General features: G+C 36.5%; 1 protein-coding gene across 3 annotated transcripts in view; it reads right to left on the bottom strand.

The window, feature by feature from the left end:
* Nucleotides 1-21,587, bottom strand: part of CENPC (centromere protein C) — a 71,138-nt gene that overhangs the window by 43,130 nt on the left and 6,421 nt on the right. For 2 of the 3 annotated variants that reach the window (XM_050792503.1, XM_050792504.1), the window contains exons 5-7: nt 15,479-15,578; nt 3,483-3,768; nt 2,418-2,630 (exon numbers count right to left, since the gene is read on the bottom strand). In XM_050792503.1, coding sequence (XP_050648460.1) covers nt 2,418-2,630; nt 3,483-3,768; nt 15,479-15,578 — 599 coding nt within the window. Of the gene's footprint in view, nt 1-2,417; nt 2,631-3,482; nt 3,769-15,478; nt 15,579-16,091; nt 20,380-21,587 lie in introns of those variants that run through there. The other variant, XM_050792505.1, reaches the window with a different exon arrangement.

Raw genomic sequence — 21,587 nt, forward strand, 5'->3', positions numbered from 1 at the left:
ATATGTATTTCCATATTATAATCATGGTATAGAAATAAATGGAGTGCATCTAGAGAGGTAGCATAAGCACAAAAGAAATCTAGTGCCACAGAAACAGGAAAAAATAAAAGGCAAGTCTTATCACAAAGCATACAATGCTATAGAATGTCATAAATAATGTAGTCAATGTTTCCCAACTCTAGACCTTTCTCCATAGTCCTAGCCCAAACTACGTATTTTACTAAAAGGCAGAAAGCCTATATGATGAATATTATTGTTGTTTCCCACGCCAAATGTTGTAAAAGGATAAAGAGTAAGACAGACAATTTCAGCTAGTATCTTACGGCTTATAATCGAACATCAACATTAATTCTTAAATTTTCATAAAAGCATGTACATGTTAAGTACATACAAAGAGAGTCATGCATTTAATGAGGTGTTGAATAAATTAAGACTAGTGCATTGAAATTACAGAGTACCTCCTCCAATTAGTCGGAAAAATTTCCCAGAGAAGGAAGGAATTATTCCAAGGATGGTAATCTGATAGACTAATTTTACATTTCCCTGATTGTTTTAATAGCTTTGAGCACACCACATATTGCAGTGAGATACACAAAATAAAAAACAAGGTAAACATCCAAACTCCAAAGCTGGCATACGCACTCGTTTCCACTTTTTCACTTGGATAAGGCTCAGTTAGCTGTGTTTAGCCATAACAGAAACAAAGACAGAATGCAAAAATTAGATTATGTTTTTCTCTTTTAATTAGAACACACAAAAGGAATCAGAAATGAAAACGCCTTTATTCCTCTAATCGTAAACTCCTGACAAATCTTATAATGTAAAATAGTAAATACTCTAAGAAATATACTCTCTAACAGTAGCATTTCACAAATTTATATAATTAGAAAACTCTATAAAAACTAATAAAGAACAAAGTCAATACAAATACTATAATGAATGTATGTTTAACAGAGATGATATCCTTAGGAAACAACCTTGACACTATGAAAGTTTAGAATAGGGAAAGATGGCTTCTAATTTGCTAGAAAAACCATGAAAGGCTTTGTAGCATTTAGGCTGGCTGTTGAACGATTTATAAGATTTGGTCACAAGGAAATGCAAGAAAGACAATCAAAAGGAAGAGCATAAGTGGAAGTAATGAGGCTAGAAAGCACTGGGAATAATGAATAGTTATATTTGACAACAATTAAACATAAAATTAACTTTACTCACTAGAACATCAAAAAGAACATTAAAAATAATCTCTCAGACGTAATATAATTAGCCCACAAGTATAACACCTTTGTTTCAGACGGTGGTGACAATATCCATATGAGGTTTAAAATATATACATAAAAATTATTAATCAACTACAGGAAGCAGAAGCAGAGACTGAACAAAAAGGGAATTTCATTCATTCATTTTAACATGTTTTTATAAAAACTTCCTTTTTATTTTTGAGACAGAGTCTCACTCTGTCACCCAGGCTAGAGTGCAGTGGCGCAGTCTCAACTCACTGCAACCTCCACCTCGCAGGTTCAAGTGACTCTCTTACTTCAGCCTCCCGAACAGCTGGGATTATAGGCATGTGCCACCAAGCCCGACTAATTTTTGTATTTTTAGTAGAGATAGGGTTTCACCATGTTGGTCAGGCTGGTCCTGAACCCCTGATCTCAAGTGATGTGCCCGCCTCGGCCTATCAAAGTGTTAGGATCACAGGCGTGAGCCACCGCATACAGCAATAAAAACTTCCTAGTATGTTCACTAGCACTCTGATACCTATGATAGTGACATAAGGGCAGCCTAACATAACAATGTCTAAATACAGCATTGCTAGTCAGGTGTGGTGGCTCACGCCTGTAATCCCAGCACTTTGGGAGGCCGAGGTGGGTGGATCACCTGAGGTCAGGAGTTTGAGACCAGCCTTATCAACATGGGGGATATTCCATCTCTACTAAAAATACAAAAATTAGACAGGTGTGGTGGCAGGTGCCTGTGATCCCAGCTACTCGGGAGGCTGAGCAAGAGAATCACTTGAACCCGGGAGGCGGAAGTTGCAATGAGCCGAGATTGTGTCAATGCACTTCAGCCTGGATGACAGAGAAAGACCTTGTCTCAAAACAAATACATACATACATACATAAATACTGCATTGACTTCATTCTTTGATATTACACAGACAAACTAGAAGGCAATGAAAACTGAATGAACCTGTTTTCTTTCAAGTCTAATTTAGTATCTATTAAAAAATGGCTTTGGGAGTGACTCACTGACTGGTAAAAAACAATCTCTCCTTACAAGTCAGACAAAAATTTCAACTAAAATATTTGTTAATTAAATTACTTATTTCTAAGTTAAATAGCATTAGGAATCCTCATATATGGTTCATAGAATTAAAAAAAAATGCCTCAAAGGCAAGTTTCCTAATAACTCACCTGGATTTACTTTTTCGTTTTACTGTTTCTAAAAACAATGTTGAAAAACTTTTTTTAGCTTTTCGTTGAATTTCATATTCTGAATCTCGTGTTATATTCTGAGATGATCCTGATGGTTTTCTTTCTTGTCCTTCTGATGTTTTATACTCTTCATCTGATACTTTATTATCTATTTCTATTTTTTTTAACATAACTTTATCTTCAAAGTTTAACCTAAAAGGTTAAAAGGAGGGTAAGTTGAATGCTCCCATAACGTTTCTTGAGTTACGAGTCTTCCTGAACTCCTTTACAGAGACAATACAGACCAATTTAAAATTCTGTACTAGGCATTTATTTAACACATAAATGCTGATTTGTGCATTCCAAATACACAAGATAAACTGCTCAGGAAGATTAACTTTTGTATTTATCAACAGAAAAACAGGAAAGAGAAAATAATGGTTAAAGTATACATCAATGAAATGTATAGCTAGGCAATGGTTCTCAGGGCAATCTTAGAGCACTGTGACAGACCAAACTTTGAATATCAAAGTCTTAGAATATACTTAACTCCTTGGCTCCAGTAATCACACAATACTCTACATAGAAATTACACTCATTACAGAGATCTCCAAATGCAAAAGACCTTGAATAATCTACTTTGCTTCCTAAAGGCCAAAGGTAAGGCCAAGAAAGAGAAACCAGCTGTCCACAAAGCATAGCATCCTCAATAATACTTATGCACTGCTACCCTAGAAGTGACCTGATACATATTTACACTTGCAATTACAAAAAATATTGAGAAAATACAAATTGTTTCTCTTAGGAAGCTATCAAATACTATCAGAGAAAAAACACATTTTTCCAGACTATAGAAAAGTTAACCTCCAAACTTCTCTGAAGTACACTTTAAGGCCTTCCTTAATTATTATAAACTGAATATATGCTAAATGTATACTTTCTCATAACGTGTTAATATTCCTCCTTCCTTACTGTAAAATAATATAACAAGATTGAATTATCATTTTTTAATACAAAAAGTAAAATTTTAAAAGTGCAATTAACATTATTTAAATAAAATGTTACCTTTTTTTGGTTTTAAGTGAAACCTCTGTACTTGAAGGCAGCGTATTTACTGAATTTTCAAAAGTGTAAGTCTCTCTCTTTTGGGCACTAGATGGAATAACATTTTGCGATACAGATGTTTTTGCATCCAAAAGAACAGAAGGTGAGCCAACAGATAAGTAAAATTCTTCACCAGCATCACTGTGATAATCATTTATGTTTCTACTTGACATCTTTTTCGAGTCAGATGTATTTTTGGAACTAACATCAGTTGCCAGAATTTTCTGACGAACTTCATGGGCCTGAACTAGAAGAAAATTACATAAAGATACTTGTCAATTAAAAGAATAATAAGAGAATCAAGCAGGCTTTTTAAAATTCTGCAATAATTTAATCAGAAATAGTTTTCAGAAAACTCAAAGTCATTAAGATTAGAATCAAAGGTCTATGATTTAAAAAAGTACTTAAGATTTTTCTATCTTTGGGCTAACGGTGACCTAGGGCAGTAAGATGATCACATATTTACACATACACACATGGAATATAGATATAACAGATATATAGAGATATGACATAACCATGTGTGTATATATGCATAAACAGTATATATGTATATGAATATTTATGTATAATGAGAAAATATAAGAGAATATATACATATTCTCTTAAACCTCACCCTTCAGAATGAGATGGCATTTCCCTGCTTCTCCCTGTAAATACAACTAAATTCCCTGGAAATTATCCATCAATCAACAACAGGACTCTGAAAGCTGGAAGAAAAAAAGGTAGACTAGCTAGGAAACTCAAGACCAGGAAAAGATAAGCCTTGGGTTTTCTGTCTATCTCCCATATACCCCTGGACTGGTTACTGGAGAAGCCTATAACCTGGAACCACCAATAGGTGAAAGACAGGGTGGAGGCTGGGTGGAATTGCATTCTCTGAACAAGGTAAACCCAATGAAGACGTAATGAGGAAACTCAAGCCCCATTCAGCATTGTGGGCCATGGAGCACTCCTTACTACCTGCATTGGCAGAGCAACAAAGCCCTGGGCTGTGCTATGGGACTGTAGCAGCAAAGGAGCTCATACCAAGCCAGTCCTGCTTCCATAATCATAGATGGCAGGCGGTATGACCCACATGATGCTGTAGAGTAGTGAAACTTCTGATCTTCACAGCCCAAGACAACATTTTGATCCACTGATAGTATTGACACCCAGGCCATCCTAGTCCCTACTTTACAACCAGGGCACCAGCAGACAGTCTAATCTGAGGCAAGAACAGCGTAAGAGAGGGCAGCATCCCCCTGTCCTCCACCCAATGATATAAGGAAACCAGGCCCAGCAGCTTCTAACCAGAACCCCACACAGGTGAACAAGGACATCAAAAGGTATCTTCCAACCACCCCAGACAGCACCAACAGGAACTGAGCTAGAATCCTAACAGCATCAGAAAATGAAATAGAACAAAACACCACTGCTATTACTCTGAACACTTAACTATCACTGAAAATAAAACTCATCAAACTAAGAAAGAGGGGCTGGGCGCAGTGGTCCATGCTTGTAATCCCAGCACTTTGGGAGGCCAAAGCAAGTGGATCACTTGAGGCCAGGGGTTCAAGACCAGCCTGGCCAACATGGCGAAACACCATTTCTACTAAAAATAGAAAAATCAGCCAGGCGTAGTGGCACATGCCTGTAATCCCAGCTACTCGGGAGGCTAAGGCATGAGAATCACTTGAACCCAGGAGGCGGTGGTTGCAGTGAGCTAAGATCATACCACTGCACTCCAGCCTGAGTGACAGAGCAAGACTCTGTCTCAATAAATAAATAAATATACAAATAAATAACGCAAGAACCTACACATTAAACCAAAACAGGGCAACTATGTGCTGTAACAAAAGATTTAAGTAGTCTAAGAATCCCCTAACATAAGTAACCAAATCTCAGGAATACAATCAAAACAACTCATCATACCAAAACCAAAACAAACCAAAAAAAAAAAAAAAAAAGAAATAATGATCAATAGACATAAATAAATGAGATGAATCAGATTTTAAAATTATTTAACAAGAAATTTTAAAGCAAACATCATAAAATGCTTTAATAATTACAAATCCTCTTGTAACAAATGAAAAAGAAACTCTCAAAGTAGCATTTAAAAAAAAAAAAAGACAGTTTTTTGGGTATTAGCCATTATCAGTAAGTAGTGGTTTTTAAATGTTATTTTTAATTTTCCTAATAACAGTGATGTAAAACAAATCAAAACCACAATGAGATACTACATCACACCCATTAGGATGGCTATTATTTATAAAAACAAAAGATAACGACTGTTGAATTAGAAAAAATGGAACCTTTGTGCATGCACTGCTGGTGTGCATGTAGAATGACAGTCACTATGAGAAGTGTACACTGAATCCTTAAACTTAAAATTGAAAGCAGGAACTCAAACAGACACTTTCACACCAATATTCATAGCAGCATTACTCACAATAGCCAAAAACTGAAAACAACCCAAGTGCCCATCAACAGATTAATAGATAAAAAGCGGTATACACATACAATGAAATATTACCCAGTCTTAGAATGAAATTCTGACACATGCTACAAAATGGATGAACCTTGAAGACATATGCTAAGTGAAATAAGCCAATCACAGACAAATTTTCTGTCTGAAATTCATAGACAGATAAAGTAGAATGGTGGTTGCCAGGGCTGATGGAAAAAGAGATACTGTTTAATGGGTACAGTGTTTCAGTTTTGAAAAATGAAAGAAGTTCTATGGATTCATGGAGGTGATAGCCTCACAACAATGTGAAAGTACTTAATGCTACTGAACTGTATACTCAGAAATAAAGTGGAAAATTTTATGTTTATATTATATAATATTTGAAAATACATTTCTTTAAAAAAGAGCAAAGGAAGTGATGTGTATATATAAACAAACTATTTAAAACAAAAAGTCTTGTAAAGTTAAAAAATATTAAAATACACGATAACAGAAATAAGTAACAGTAGTATTTAAGTTGGGAATTCATTGTTTCAGTTACTATTTCTGCATAATACAACTTCTTAACTTGGTTGCATAAAACAACCATTTGTTATGTTCATGGATTCAGTAAGTCAGGAATTCAGCAGAGCACAGAAGGGATGGCTTCTTCCATGAAGTCTGAGCCCTGGAATCATCTGACAGCTTGTTTACACATATTTGACACCTGGTCTGGGCTGCAGGGTGGGAGTCTTTCTCTCCATAATGGCTAGTTTGGGCTTCTTCATAGCATATTGTCTGGGTTCCAAGGGCAACTGGAGAGAATGAGAAAGAGAGGAAGAGAGACAGATCCAGCATGCCAGGCAGAGCCACATAACCTTTTATGACCTAATCATGGAAATCACACGTATTATATATGCCACATTTGATGTATGATATGTAGAACCAACTTCACTGAAGTGGATGGGGGGAAAAGGTGATGACCTAAGAAAGATCAGAAGTGAATCGAAGGCTAAGTGTGGTGGCTCATGCCTGTAATCCCAGCACTTTGGGAGGCCGAGGTGGGTGGATCACTTGGGGTCAGGTTCAAGAAGAGCCTGGCCAACATGGTGAAACCCCATCTCTACTAAATATACAAAAAGTATCTGGGCACAGTGGTGCGTGCCTGTGATCCCAGCTACTTGGGAGGCTGAGACAGGAGAATCACTTAAACTCAGGAGGCGGAGGTTTCAGTGCAACCAAGATTGTGCCATTGCACTCCAGCCTGGGTGATAATGGCAAAATTCCATCTCAAAAAAAAAAGGAATGAATCTGCTAGGCATGGTGGCTCACACTTATAATCCCAGCCCTTTGGAATGCTGAGGCAGGCGGATAACTTGAGGTCAGGACTTTAGGACCAGCATGGCTAACATGATGAAACCCCATCTCTACTAAAAATACAAAAAATTAGATGAGCGTGGCGGCTGCTGCCAGTAATCCCAGCTACTCAGGAGACTGAGGCAGAAGAATCGCTTGAACCCTGGAGTCAGAAGTTGCAGTGAGCTGAAATCATGCCACTGCATTTCAACCAGGGTGGCAGAGGGAGACTCTCTCTCAAAACAAACAAACAAACAAAAATGAATGGAGTCTGTAAGACTGAAGGCAAAAGAAACTGTACATAAGCACTATTTTCTAGTTGATAAAACTGTTTTCCACAGGATATGAGTCAACAATTCTGACACTCTTTTACATGTATACAGAAATGTAAAAGATAAGTAAATGGATGTTGAACGGTGAATGCCCAGTTTCTCATTCATGTAATGGGAGTTTACAGATAAGCAAGAGGAGGAGGCTAGAATAATCCACATGGTAATGGATTAGAGTCAGAGACATCAATATGAACTTATGATTAGTTCAACATAGATACAGATAGTTACATTTAAAGATATTTATAGATATGTGCTGATACACAAGTTAGCATACACACACATACATTTACCCAGCTTTATCAGTTGAGAGGGTCTAGAAGCAACAACTCTACAGGAGTGACAGCACACCTAGCACTCAGATCTTGGTTTCTAATACCATTACCCAGTAAAAGAAATCATGATTTCATGAAGAAACGGTTGATTCTGGGATGGGGCAGGAGAGCATCTTGTGGCTCCAAAAGGTATGAAAGTGCTCAGAAACAACAACAAAAATGGGCTACGTCAAAGGGACACTGGAACCAAAGTAAGAGCTTCTATTAGCCAAATCTGGAACAATTTGAATAACAAAATAAACAGTAATGAATTATAAAGCAGAAAATAAAATTTCTCCATCAAGAAAAGAGCAAAATAAACCCAATCAAGCAGAAGGACAGGAAAAAATAAAGAGCAGAAATCAATAAAACTGAAAATAGAAAAATACAGAAAATTATTGGGGGAAAAAAACCTACAAAATGATAACAAAAGTGACAACCATAAGAAGACACCAACCACCAATATGTGGAATAAAATAGGCGATGATATCACAATAGATTTTGCAGCCATCAAAAATAGGGTAATGCTTCACTTTGAAAACTGGCACAGACAAGGATGCCCTCTCTCACCACTCCTATTCAACACAGTACTGGAAGTTCTGGTCAGGACAATCAGGCAAGAGAAAGAAAGAAAGGTTATTCAAACAGGAAGAGAGGAAGTCAAACTGTCTCTGTTTGCAGATGACGTGACTGTATACTTAGAAAACCCCATTGTTTCAGTCCCAAAATTCCTTAAGCTGGTAAGAAACTTCAGCAGTTGGGAGGGTCTCAGGATACAAAATCAATGCGCAAAAATCACAAGCAGCAGCACACCAACACGGCACAAGTATAATATGTAACACACCTGCACGTTGTGCACATGTACCCTAGAACTTAAAGTATAATTAAACAAACAAGCAAACAAACAAACAAAAAAAACACAAGCATTCCTATACACCAATAATAGACAAGCGGAGAGCCAAATCATGAGTGAACTCCCATTCACAATTGCTACGGAGAAAATAAAATACCCAGGAATACAACTTACAAGGGACGTGAGGGACCTCTTCAAGGAGAACTACAAACCACTGCTCAAGGAAATGAGAGGACACAAAGAGAAAAAAATTCCATGCTCATGGATACAAAGAATCAATATAGTGAAAATGGCCATACTGCTCAAAGTAATTTATAAATTCAATATTACTGCCATCATGCTACTACTGACTTTCTTCACAGAACTAGAAAACACTACTTTAAATTTCATATAGAACCAAAGAGCCCATATAGCCAAGACAATCATAAGCAAAAAGAACAAAGTGGAAGGCATTATGCTACCTGGCTTCAAACTATACTACAAGGCTACAGTAACCAAAATAGCTTGGTACTGGTACTAAAACAGATATACAGACCAATGGAACAAAAGAGAGGCCTCAGAAATAACACCACACGGCCGGACGCGGTGGCCCACACCTATAACCCCAGCACTTTGGGAGGACAAGACGGGCAGATCACGAGGTCAGGAGATCCAGACCATGGGGAAACCCCATCTCTACTAAAAAATACAAAAAATTAGCTGAACTCGTTGGCGGGCGCCTGTAGTCCCAGCAACTGGGGAGGCCGAGGCAGGAGAATGGCGTGAACCCGGGAGGCGGAGCTTGCAGTGAGCCGAGATCGCAACACTGCACTCCAGACTGGGCGACAGAGCGAGACTCCGTCTCAAAAAATAATAATAATAATAATGACATCACATATCTACAACCATTTGATCTTCGACAAATCGGACAAAAACAAGCAATGGGGAAAGAATTCCCTATTTAACAAATGGTGCTGGGAAAACTGGCTAGCCATATTCAGAAAACTGAAACTGGACCCCTTTCTTACACCTTATACAAAAATTAACTCAAGATGGATTAAAGACTTACATGCAAGGCCTAACATCATAAAAACCCTAGAAGAAAACGTAGGCAATACCATTCAGGACATAGGCACAGGCAAAGACTTCATTACTAAAACACCAAAAGCAATTGCAACAAAAGCCAAAATTGACAAACGGGATCTAATCACACTAAAGAGCTTCTGCTCAGCAAGACTGAACAGGCATCCTACAGAATGGGAGAATATTTTTGCAACCTCTCCATCTGACAAAGGTCTAATATCCAGAATCTACAATAAACTTAAACAAATTTACGAGAAAAACAAAAACAAACAATCCTGTCAAAAACTGGGCAAAGGATATGAACAGACACTTCTCAGAAGAAGATGTTTACGTGGTCAACAAACATAATAAAAAAAAGATCATCATCACTGGTCATTAGAGAAATGCAAATCAAAACCACAATGTGATACCATCTCACACCAGTTTGAATAGTGATCATTAAAAAGAGAAGAAACAGATGCTGGCAAGGATGTGGAGAAATAGGAACACTTTTACACTGTTGGTGGGAGTGTAAATTAGTTCAACCATTGTGGAAGACAGTGTGGCAATTCCTCAAGGATCTAGAACCAGAAATACCATTTGACCCAGCAATCCCATCACTGGGTATATACCCAAAGGATTATAAATCATTCTACTATAAAGAGACATGCACATGTATGTTTACTGCAGCACTATTTACAATAGCAAAGACTTGGAACCAACCCAAATGCCCATCAATGATAGACTGGATAAAGGAAATGTGACACATACACACCATGGAATACTAAGCAGCCATAAAAAAGAATGTTCATGTCCTTTGCAAGGATATGGATGAAGCTGGAAACCATCATCCTCAGCAAACTAACACAGAAACAGAAAACCAAACACCGCATGTTCTCACTCATAAGCAGGAGTAGAACAATGAGAACATACGGACACAGGGAGGGGAACATCACACACCGGGGCCTGTCGGGGGAGGGGGAAAAGGGAAGGGAAGCATTAGGACAAATACCTAGGCTTAAAACCTAGATGACGGGTTGATAGGTGCAGCAAACCACCATGGCACATGTATACCTATGTAACAAACCTGCATGTTTAGCACATGTATCCCAGAACTTAAATTAAAAAAATACGTATAAAAAAAAACTCAAAAAAAAAAAAAAAAGGATAATGCTATGAACAACTTCATGCTTACAAACTTGACAGATGATTAGAAAAAATGGACCGATACCTCAGAAAACACAAACTACCAAAATTCGGTCACAACAAAAATGATAATCTAAATAGTCTTATAACTATTCAAGAATGAATTTTGTTATTTAAAGTTCTTGAAAAAAAAAATCTCCTGGACCAGAGAATTTCACCGGAGACTGTTACACCAAACAGTTAAAGAATTAACACCAATTTTACACAGTCCCTTCCAGAAATTAGAAAAGGGAATAATTTCCAACTCATTTAATAAGGCAAATATTACCTTGATACCAAAACCATACAAACACAGCATTAAAAAAATATAAACCAATCTCTCCTTACTTAAATACAAAAATCCTTGAAATTTTAGCAAGTCACATTCAACAATGTATAAAAAATAGTAATAATGCACAATAACTGACATTTATAGATAACTACATTCAACAACAGAAAACATTTTCTTTAAATGCCCATGAATCATTCATAAAGACAGGCAATATCTTGGGTCACAAAACAAATCTTCATAAATGTAAAAGAACTGAAATTACACAGTGCATACTTTTCATAAAGGAATCAAGATCAGAAATTAATATGTAAAAGATAAGAAATTAGCAAACACTGAAAAATTAACACACTTCTAAATAACCAATAGGCGAAAGTCTGAAAAGATATTTAAAAATACACCAAAATAAGTGAAATGAACAGAAAATACAAGACACAAAACATGTGGAATGCAGCTACAACAGTGCTGAGGGGGAAATTTATGCCAAATGAATACATTTGAAAAGGGAAAAAGAGCTCAAATCAATAATACATCATGACCACATGGAAATTTTATGCAAGGCTGGTTAAACATTCAAAAAATCAATCTGTATAAGCCACCATATTAACAGATTAAAGAAGAAAAATCATATGATCATATGGATTTATGCAAAAGATGCATTTGACAAAATCTACATTACCCATGATTAAAATTCTCAGCATATTGGCAGGAAAAAATTTCCCAACCCTATGAAAAACATCTACTAAAAACTTACAGCTAACATCATATACTTAATGTGAAAGATCAAATGCTTTCTAAGAGCAGGAACAAGGCTAGAATTTTCACCCCGTCGTTTTTTTGTGTTTGTTTGTTTTTTGTTGTTGTTTTTTGAGACAGGGTCTGACTCTGAACCCAGGCTGGAGTGTGGTGGCACTAGCACAGCTCACTGCAGTCTCAACCTTTTGGGCTCAAGTGATTCTCCCACCTCAGTCTCCCAAGTAGGCAGGGTTACAGGTACCTGCCACTGCACAGGCTATATTTTTGTGTTTTTTTGTAGAGACAAGTTCTCACTACGTTGCCTAAGCTGGTATCAAACATCTGGCCTCAAGCGATTCTCCCACTTCAGACTCCCAAAGTGCTGGAACTATAGGTCTACGCCACGGTGCTTGGACCCATCACTGATACTTAATACAACACTGAAGTGTTAGCTAATAACGGTAAGAAAAAGAAATTAAAGACATACACTAAATTTACCCCAAACTACCCACAATTATTATTTTAAGTGGCACCATACTAATTTCAGTTAAAATCATAGAATAGACATGGGTATCTAATATCATCATTATTAAACAACATTGACTCAGAGATTCTATCAAAGGCAAGCAGACTGAAATAATCAGATTAAATATAATAAATAAAACCTCTCTTTAGCTGATGACATGGTTATATAGCTTAAAGAAAACTAGAAGATTCAAATTTTTAAAGGTCTAGAATTAATTTTTTAAAAAACCTTGGTAAGTGCTGAATTAAAATTTTCTTGATATAAAAATTAGCCTCATAATTTAACAAAATGTTCAGAATAGTACAAAAATTATAGTATAGTTAGGATTAACCTTAACAAGAAAGTCAATGACCCAATACTATGAGGGAGGGGAGAATGGGAAGCCAGAAGACAGACTTTATTAAAACATTTTTTATGATAAAACATGAAATTTACCATATCAACCATTTATGAGTATACAATTTAATGGCATTAAGTACATTCATAAGACTGTGCAACCAAGACCATTTCTAGAACTTTTTCATCATCTCAAATTCTGTACACATCAAACATCAAAATACCATTACCCACTACCCTAATCCCTGCAACCTCTATTCTGCTTCCTATCTCTAAATTTACCTATTATAAATACCTCATGTAAGTGGAACTACAAAATTTTTGCCCTTTTTTGTCTAGTTTATTTCAGTTTGCATGTTTTAATGTGTTCAAGATTTTTCTACGCTATGTTACATAGCAGAACTTTGTTTTTAATGACTAATATTCTATTCTATGTATACATCACATGCTGTTTATCCATTCATCTGTTGACGGACACTTGGCTTGCTTACACCTTTTGAGTATTGTGAATAATGCTGCTAGGAATATTAGTATACAAATGTCTGTTTCCGTCCCTGCTTTCAATTCTTTGGGGTATATATCTAGGAGGGAAGTACTGGGTCATATGGTGGCTCTATGTTTAACTTTTGAGAAACTATCAAACTGTTTTCCACGGTGGCTGCACCATTTTACATTCCCACCAGTGATGCATGAGGGTTTTGATTTATCCGTATCTTCAACACTTATTTTCCTTTTTTTGTTTTAAATAATAGCTAACCTAGTGAGTGTAAAGTGGTATCTTCCTAGGGTCTTGATTTGCATTCTCTAATGACTAAAGATTTCAAGGATCCTTTCATATATTCATTGGCCAATTGCATAACTTCTCTGGAGAAATGTCTATTCAAGTCCTTTGCTCATCTTTTATTTGGGTTGTTTGGTTTTTCTGTTGTTGAGCTGTAGAAGTTCTTTATATTTTCTGATTATAAATTTCTATCATCCTTATCAGGTAAATTATCTGCAAATATCTTCTCCTAGTCTGGTTGCCCTTTCACACTCTTGACAGTGTCCTTCAGATTATTATTATTATTATTATTATTTTTGGAGACAGGGTCTCACTCTGTCGCAGGCTGGAGTGCAGTGGCGCAATCTTGGACTCACTGCAACCTCCACCTCCTAGGCTCAAGTGATTCTCCTGACTCAGTCTACCGAGTAGCTGAGATAACAGGCACCTGCCACCACGCCTGGCAAATTTTGGTAATTTTAGCAGAGATGGAGTTTTACCACATTGGCCACGGTGGTCTCAAACTTTTGACCTCAATTGATCCTCCTGTCTCAGTCTCCCAAAGTGCTGGGATTACAGGCATGAGCAACCACTCCTGGCCCCAAATTAACATTTTTTATAAGAAAGAAACAAAATTTATTTTGTAAAAAACCTAAATAACATAAAAAATATGAATTCTCACAAAATTACTACATATATTAAATGCAATTCTAGTTAGAATTCCAAAAGTTTATTAGGAATTGGATAAAACTAAAAGCTCATAGAAAGAAAAAAGGCTGCAGAATGGCAGTGGAATAGTGAAGGTATTTCTCTTTATATCAGGACATACTATAAAGCTACTATTAGTAACAAGAGTATGTGTTGGCAGAGGAAAAAAATACATCAAAATTCAAAAGTACGTTGAATGTTAAGTGAGATTTAATATAGAATAAAAGTAGTACATTTAGAAGAGAACAGATTTTTTTTTAATTTAATAAATAGATCTGACACAACTGACCACCCAGAAGAAAACAAACTTAGAAGATTGTCATGTTATATACCGAAACACATTCCAAATGGTTAAAGACTTAATTTTTTTTTTTTTTTTTAAAAAAAAAAAAAAAAGGTTTTCAGATGAAAAATCTAAGTTGGGATAAGACAGAACTTTTAACTACAACAAACTTAAAGCTATAAAAGTCACACATTTAATAATTAAAATCCAACGGCCAATAAACATAAGGTGCTCAAACTCTGGCAATCATGGAAACGGACACTAAAGTCAAAATGAGATTGCTTAATATCAATGAATGGGCAAAAACATGGAACAGTAAATAGACTATCAGGTAAAAGGTACTTTACACTATTAGTGTAAAAGGAAATTATAATAGCCTTTTCTGAAAGCAGGTACAGGCACAGACACATACAAACACATATGCTTTTTTTTTTTCATTTATGGGCACCAATTAAGGTATAGAATGATTCAAAAGCTACCTCAGCAGAATGATAGGAGTAATGACTAAATTCTTATTTTAAACCTTTATTAACTCAATGGAGTAATATAACACTCTTTTAATCTGAAAAATGAATATAAATAAAACTTTAAAAAGTAGTAGCACATATCACTGACTAAAGGAAATGGAGAAGAGAGAAAAAGAGCACTGACCATGGAGTTTGTAAGGAAATCAAAAACGAATTCATCCATTTCACAATTCACAATTCTGTCTAGGCTGACCCTGACCTTCATACTCAAAGGAACACATGCACCATTAGCATTTCTCACTTTTTAAATATATCCAAGCAAATAATGCCCATGGAATGCCACCAACCTGATCTGTTGGTGGCTTCACTTGGTTCTACAACAAACTGCAGAGAGGCTTCTTTCTTCCTTGAAGAAACTGGAACTGACTTTGGATGTGATTTCTGGCACTGAGCACAGAAGAAATACAACATTAGAACTATTTTATTAACTTACCAATTCTGATGAAATATATTTGTTTTTTAAATGGGGGGAAAAACAAGTATTCTAAAACAACAAACCAGCTGTTAAGAGTTTTATGCTACTTTTTATTTTATTTCTAAAGTAATAGCTACTTTGGAAAACAATTTGGCATTATTCAGTAAAGCTGAAATTTCATACAACCTATCACAGAAACAGTATAGCTCTAAACAGCAAACAACTATGTGTATAGAAGACTGAATAAACTTATTGAATAAATATAGTATAGATATATCATATTACATATGTAACAGTGGACCAAATAAACTACAATAATATAAATTATTATTTTAACCAGAAAAAAAAGCAAGCTGCAGAAGTACATAACAATCCTATCTATGTAAAGTTCAAAACAGCCACATAAAACACTACAGTATTTAGAGATTCATTCTGCAGGAAAGAGTTAACGTAGCAGTCCTGATATATTTAAAGGGCCAGCTTACAGGGCTACCCCTTGGTTGGCATCCGGAAACTTGACTTTTAGAATGTTCCCTCCATTACCAGCAGAGAAGGTTGCACCTGCTATGCCAGCCTGCCTAGACTGTTTGCATAAACACTGTGATTTGTGGTGAACAGCTGCTTTCTTTCCTTCTGGGAGTGTGTAAAATTTTGGTAGGCATAGGGTGCTTAGATCAATCCCCAGCGAAAACAGGCTGAGTTTCAAAAGGCTTCTCTGAGGAGAAAGAATATATACACGTTACTGCATTTCACTGCTGGAAGGAATGAGTACACTCTATATGGCCCGCTGGGGAGCACAGGAAGCCTATACATGGATTCCTCCAGACTCTGCTAATGTATTTTTCCCTTACTGACCCAGCTGTGTATCCTGGCTGAATGACTATAATAGGTATCGGTCATGAGTTCAACTATATGTCAAGTCTGCCGAGTCCTTTTAGTGAAGCACCCAAATGTGGATGGTAGTGGGACCTCTGTCACAAGTGGTAGCAGAAGTGTGGACACAGTATTGGCACAGTACAGAAATGAATAAATGACAGGCTGATATGGTTTGGCTGTGTCCCCACCCAAATCTCAACTTGAATTGTATCTCCCAGAATTTCCCTGTGTTGTGGAAGGGGCCCAGTGGTAGATAACTGAATCATCAGGGCCAGTCTTTCCCGTACTATTCTCATGATAGTGAATAAGTCTCACGAGATCTCATGGATTTATCAGGGGTTTCCACTTTTGCTTCTTCCTCATTTTTCTCTTGCCACCACCACGTAAGAAGTACCTTTTGCCCTCTGCCATGATTATGAGGCCTCCGAGCCATGTGTAAGGCAAATTAAATCTCCTTTTCTTCCCAGTCTTAGGAATCTCTTCATCGGAAGTGTGAAAATGGACTAATACACAGATCCACTACACTGTTGCTGAGTGACCACAGTATGGAATTCAATTCCATAAAAAGACAGAGGCAGGCTTTCATTTCATCTCTGCTCCCTCTTAATATCTCATTAAAGTTTTTTAAAAACAAACTCAGAAGGATGAAGAGAAAGACAAAGGAGTAGATGAGACATGTCAGCAAACATTTTTAGGTTGAAAAGCAAATTACTGGTAATTAAGCAACCCAGAGAGAATGGAAACATGCTAGCAATGGAGAAAAACCAGAAGCAGACAGATTACTGTTTATGGATAAACCTATAAAGATTAGTAAAATTGCAAGACACCACTAAAAAAAGGGGGCAGGTCAGATGCAGTGGCTCACACCTGTAATCCTAGCACTTTGGGAGGCCAAGGCAGGAGGATCACTAGAGGTCAAGAATTCAAGATCAGCGTGGGAAACTAAGCAAGACCACATCTCTATGTAAAAATAAAAAATTAGCCAAGAGTGGTGGTGCATGCTTGTGGTCCTACGTACTCAGGAGGCTGAGGCAGGAGGATCACTTGAGCCCAGAGGTTTGAGGTTACAGTGGGCTATGTGCACGCAACTGCACTCCAGCAACAGTGCAAGACCCTGTCTCAAAAAACAGAAGGGGCACGTAAACAGAGGGTGTTAAAAGTGCGTATAGTTGAATGTGTCTTTTGTCAGAGAAAAAAAAAGTGTGTATAGAAAGTAGTAAAACTGGCTGGGCGCAGTGGCTCACACCTGTAATCCCCATACTTTGGGAGGACGAGGCGGGTGGATCACCTGAGGTCAGGAGTTCGAGACCAGCCTGACCAATATGGTGAAACCCTGTCTCTACTAAAAATACAAAAATTAGCCAGGCATGGTGGCAGACACCTGTAGTCCCAGCTACTCGAGAGGCTGAGACAGGAGAATTGCTTGAACCCGGAGGCGGAGGTTGCAGTGAACTGAAATCGTGCCACTGCACTCCAGCCCAGGAGACACAGCGAGACTCCGTCTCAAAAAAAGAAGGTAGTAAAACCGAGAAGCCCCTCCCAAACCTATCAGAAGATTAGATATTTACTCTCTTGAGTTTCTAAATCAGAGAGACTGTGACATTAGTGGCATAAGATACAGCTGAAGTTAAGGGCAATACATGAAAACCAGAGATATTAAGTAGGAGCATTCAAACTGCACTTTCCCCTCTGCCACATCTGACTGAAATGGAAAACAATCACAGTTAGACTCCAACAGCCAAGTGGGAGAGATTTCTTTGTCAGAAATACTTACCAGGCCAAGAGAAAAGAAAACTACAGATATTAACACCTGGACATCAACAATGAAATGGACCAAACTACACCACGGTGACATCCACCAGTTTACAAATTTTACTAGGCATATAGAGCTTGCAATGCATTTTAGTTTCCCACTTTCAAACAAGAAGAGATAGCTAAGGATCACCGGACATATGAAAAAAGGCCAGGTAAAGAGCAAAGTCAGTAAAAAAGGTACTTGCAGAAAACAGAAACTGAAGAAATATGTATGAAAATGGTTAGAAGAACCTAAAGTCAAGGAATATAATAAAAATTTAGATCACTAAAGACAGAGGACATGATCCTAAAAGCCTGCAAAGAGGAAAAAAATAGTCACAAAGGATCATGAAATCAAAACAGTATTCTCAACAGAGAAGCTAAAATAAAAGAAAGCAACATTTTTAAAAGTCTAAGGGAAAATATACCTGACTAAAAGGCAGGCTTGACATGAAAAAAATATACTATTTTTTAATTAAAGGAAAATAATTTCTAATCTAGAATTCTGTACTCACCCAAATTACACATCATGAAGGTAAAACCATGGTATTTTTAAACAATTAAGGTCTTAAATTCTCAGAAAGCTGCTAAAGGGTAAGTCCCACCAAAAAAGGAGAGGCCAAGAAAAAAGGAAGATTTAAGATCCAAGAAATAAGAGTTGCAATTCAGGAGAAAAGCAAAGGGACTCCCTGTGATACAAGAAGAGTACATGACAAAACCTATGTAACAGGTCTAAGGGTAGATTGCAGAAAAAAAAAAAAAAAAAAGAAAAGAGCAGAGATAGAAAAGCTGAAAATGATAAATTAATGTGTCTACATATACTAAGACATTTATACTTAGACTTTTGTCATAGAAAACTGGTGACGAATTAGTCATAGGTGCACAGAAAGTCAAAAATGGAAAAACCAAAATTAAATCAAGAGAAAACTAAGAGCTGTACATAAAGAAAATTTAACCATTAGTACTCTACATAGCTGTGACTACTGAAACAGTCGTAATAATACCGCAAACACTAAATACTAATCCTACTAAAAATTATGTCGTACTAAAGAATGGAAGTTTATGTGTTGTGGTGGGAAGTAGAAACTATATGACAAATAGTCTAAATTTCCATAGTAGAAAGCCAATAAATAATAGCAAAGACTGAAAAAAAAAATCAAGAAACAGCAATATAAACATTATTTAGAAATATGGAGTCAAAATACCTGGAAGAAATAGCTAAGACTCAGAAGTTGGACTTGGAGGAGGAAAAGAGGGCTCTACTGTTTTTTTGTGGAATTTATGGAACTATTTTAACTACCATGTACATAATGCCTTTGAGTTTTAAAATCATTCTTCCAACAAATTAAGAAGAAAATTATGTAAAAAGATAGGGAACAGAATAAAATAGTGAACCAGAATAGACTGCTGATTCTTCAAAAATGCTAATGACAGAAAAATACCTCTAACAACACAGATTATTTAAAAAGGTGAAAATCAGCAATAAAAAGAGAGTACTAACTATGAGAAAGATCATAAAGTTAACTATACACAAACTGAGAACAGAGGAAATATTTCAAGAAAATTATAAAATGTCAAAACTGGCAAAAGAAATACAAAAAATGTAACAGATCATTAAATAAAGTGGTAATCACAAACACCCCACCAAAACAGCCCCAACCATGTTTTACAAATGATCTAAATTTGAAGAAACAAATCATTTTTGCTTAATCAAGTTATCCCAGAAAACAGAAGAGAAAAACTAATTTCTTTTATGAAGTTCGGCTGTGTTTCAGATAAAACCTAAGGAGTCGTATCTTATTTTACTTAAAGACAAACAAGTATGAAGTAATAACTAGACCTAGGAATCTCAAGTTCTCAAACAGAAAAGCCTGTAAGATAGGTAAGTCTTAAGTCTGATTTTATTTTCAAATCAAGTAAACAAATTCCATTTCTTACGTGGAAGGCCTGGGCCAAGCTTGCTGCATGGAAAGGATCTACCTGAAAAAAAACCCGAACACCTACAAAGTCTCTGTTGTTTGGAAGCATCCATCTCAAGGATTAGAAAAAAATTAATAATATAAAAATAAAAATAAAGAATATATGAAAAATAAAATTAAGAAAAAAATAATGAAACTAAAAACAATCAAATGAGAGGACCAACAAAGCCAAACTTGGTTTTCTGAAAGACCAAAATTGATAAACCCTGACAAAACTAATCAATGAAAAAGACAAGGCATAGCAGGTACAGTGGCATGTGCCTCATGAGCAGTAGTCCCAGCTACTCCGTAGGTTAGGGAGGATCACTTAAGCCCAGGAGTTCTAATCCAGCTTGGGCAACATACCAAAATCCCTACATCTAATCAAAAAAAAAAAAAAAAAAGATAAGGCATAAATAACCAAAGTCAGGAATAAAAAAGGGGATATAACTGTAGATTCCACAGACATTAACAAGACTGTAAAAAGACAAGACAAAGAGAGACATAAGACATATAAGACACATTCTAAGTCATTTAGAAGTCACTGTAGTGGACCTTGGCTTTAGAGCACAGAGTCTTGCTCTCTGTCTTACATGACTTAAATGTATAAATTTTCAAAATGTCTTAAAAGGGACCAGATTTACCCTTCTGCCTGAATCAATTTTAAACAAAGAAAAAGTATACAAGATTCTCAAGAAATATGAAACTGAAAAACCAAAAAGAATGATTACTGAGATGGTAAACAAATGAGGTGAACCCTCTCATCACCCATTTCCAGGATGTGACACAGGAGAAATCCTCAGTTGAGGAGCCAAAGCTGAGGATTCAGGAAGACGAAAGTGGTTAGAATTTGCAGGGTAAAGTACTGGACAGGAGACAGTTACATAGAGAAAACTGCAGAATGTGCAGATCTCTCTCAAGCATTCAATCAAACATTGATCAGAGAAAGTGTCGTAGGAAAACCAGAGAAAGAACCACCTGAAGCCTTCAGGGGGAATATCCTCCCAGTTACAAAGGACCTAGAATAATGCCTGTACCTACCAGCCAGAGTGGAAAACCTCCATAAATAACGGGACACAGTAAAGAAGAATTTTGCCTCAGAAGGAGAGAAAATTAGCTACAGACTATATTTTGCTAAGATATGGCTTCTCATATCTCTAAAATTTGTTTCCATTTTTTTTAAATAGCTGCCTTAGCAGGAGTATTAGCCTTCTGTGACTTATTGCATTCTACCTAGAAGAGGAACCTCTAGCATAACCTTGATACCAAAGCCCTGTAAGAACATTAAAAAAAAAAAAAAAGACAGTATTATTCATAAACATAGATGCAAACATCTTCAGTATTAGGCAAACA

Source organism: Macaca thibetana, chromosome 5 (assembly GCF_024542745.1).
Source record: "Macaca thibetana thibetana isolate TM-01 chromosome 5, ASM2454274v1, whole genome shotgun sequence".
NCBI lineage: Eukaryota > Metazoa > Chordata > Mammalia > Primates > Cercopithecidae > Macaca > Macaca thibetana.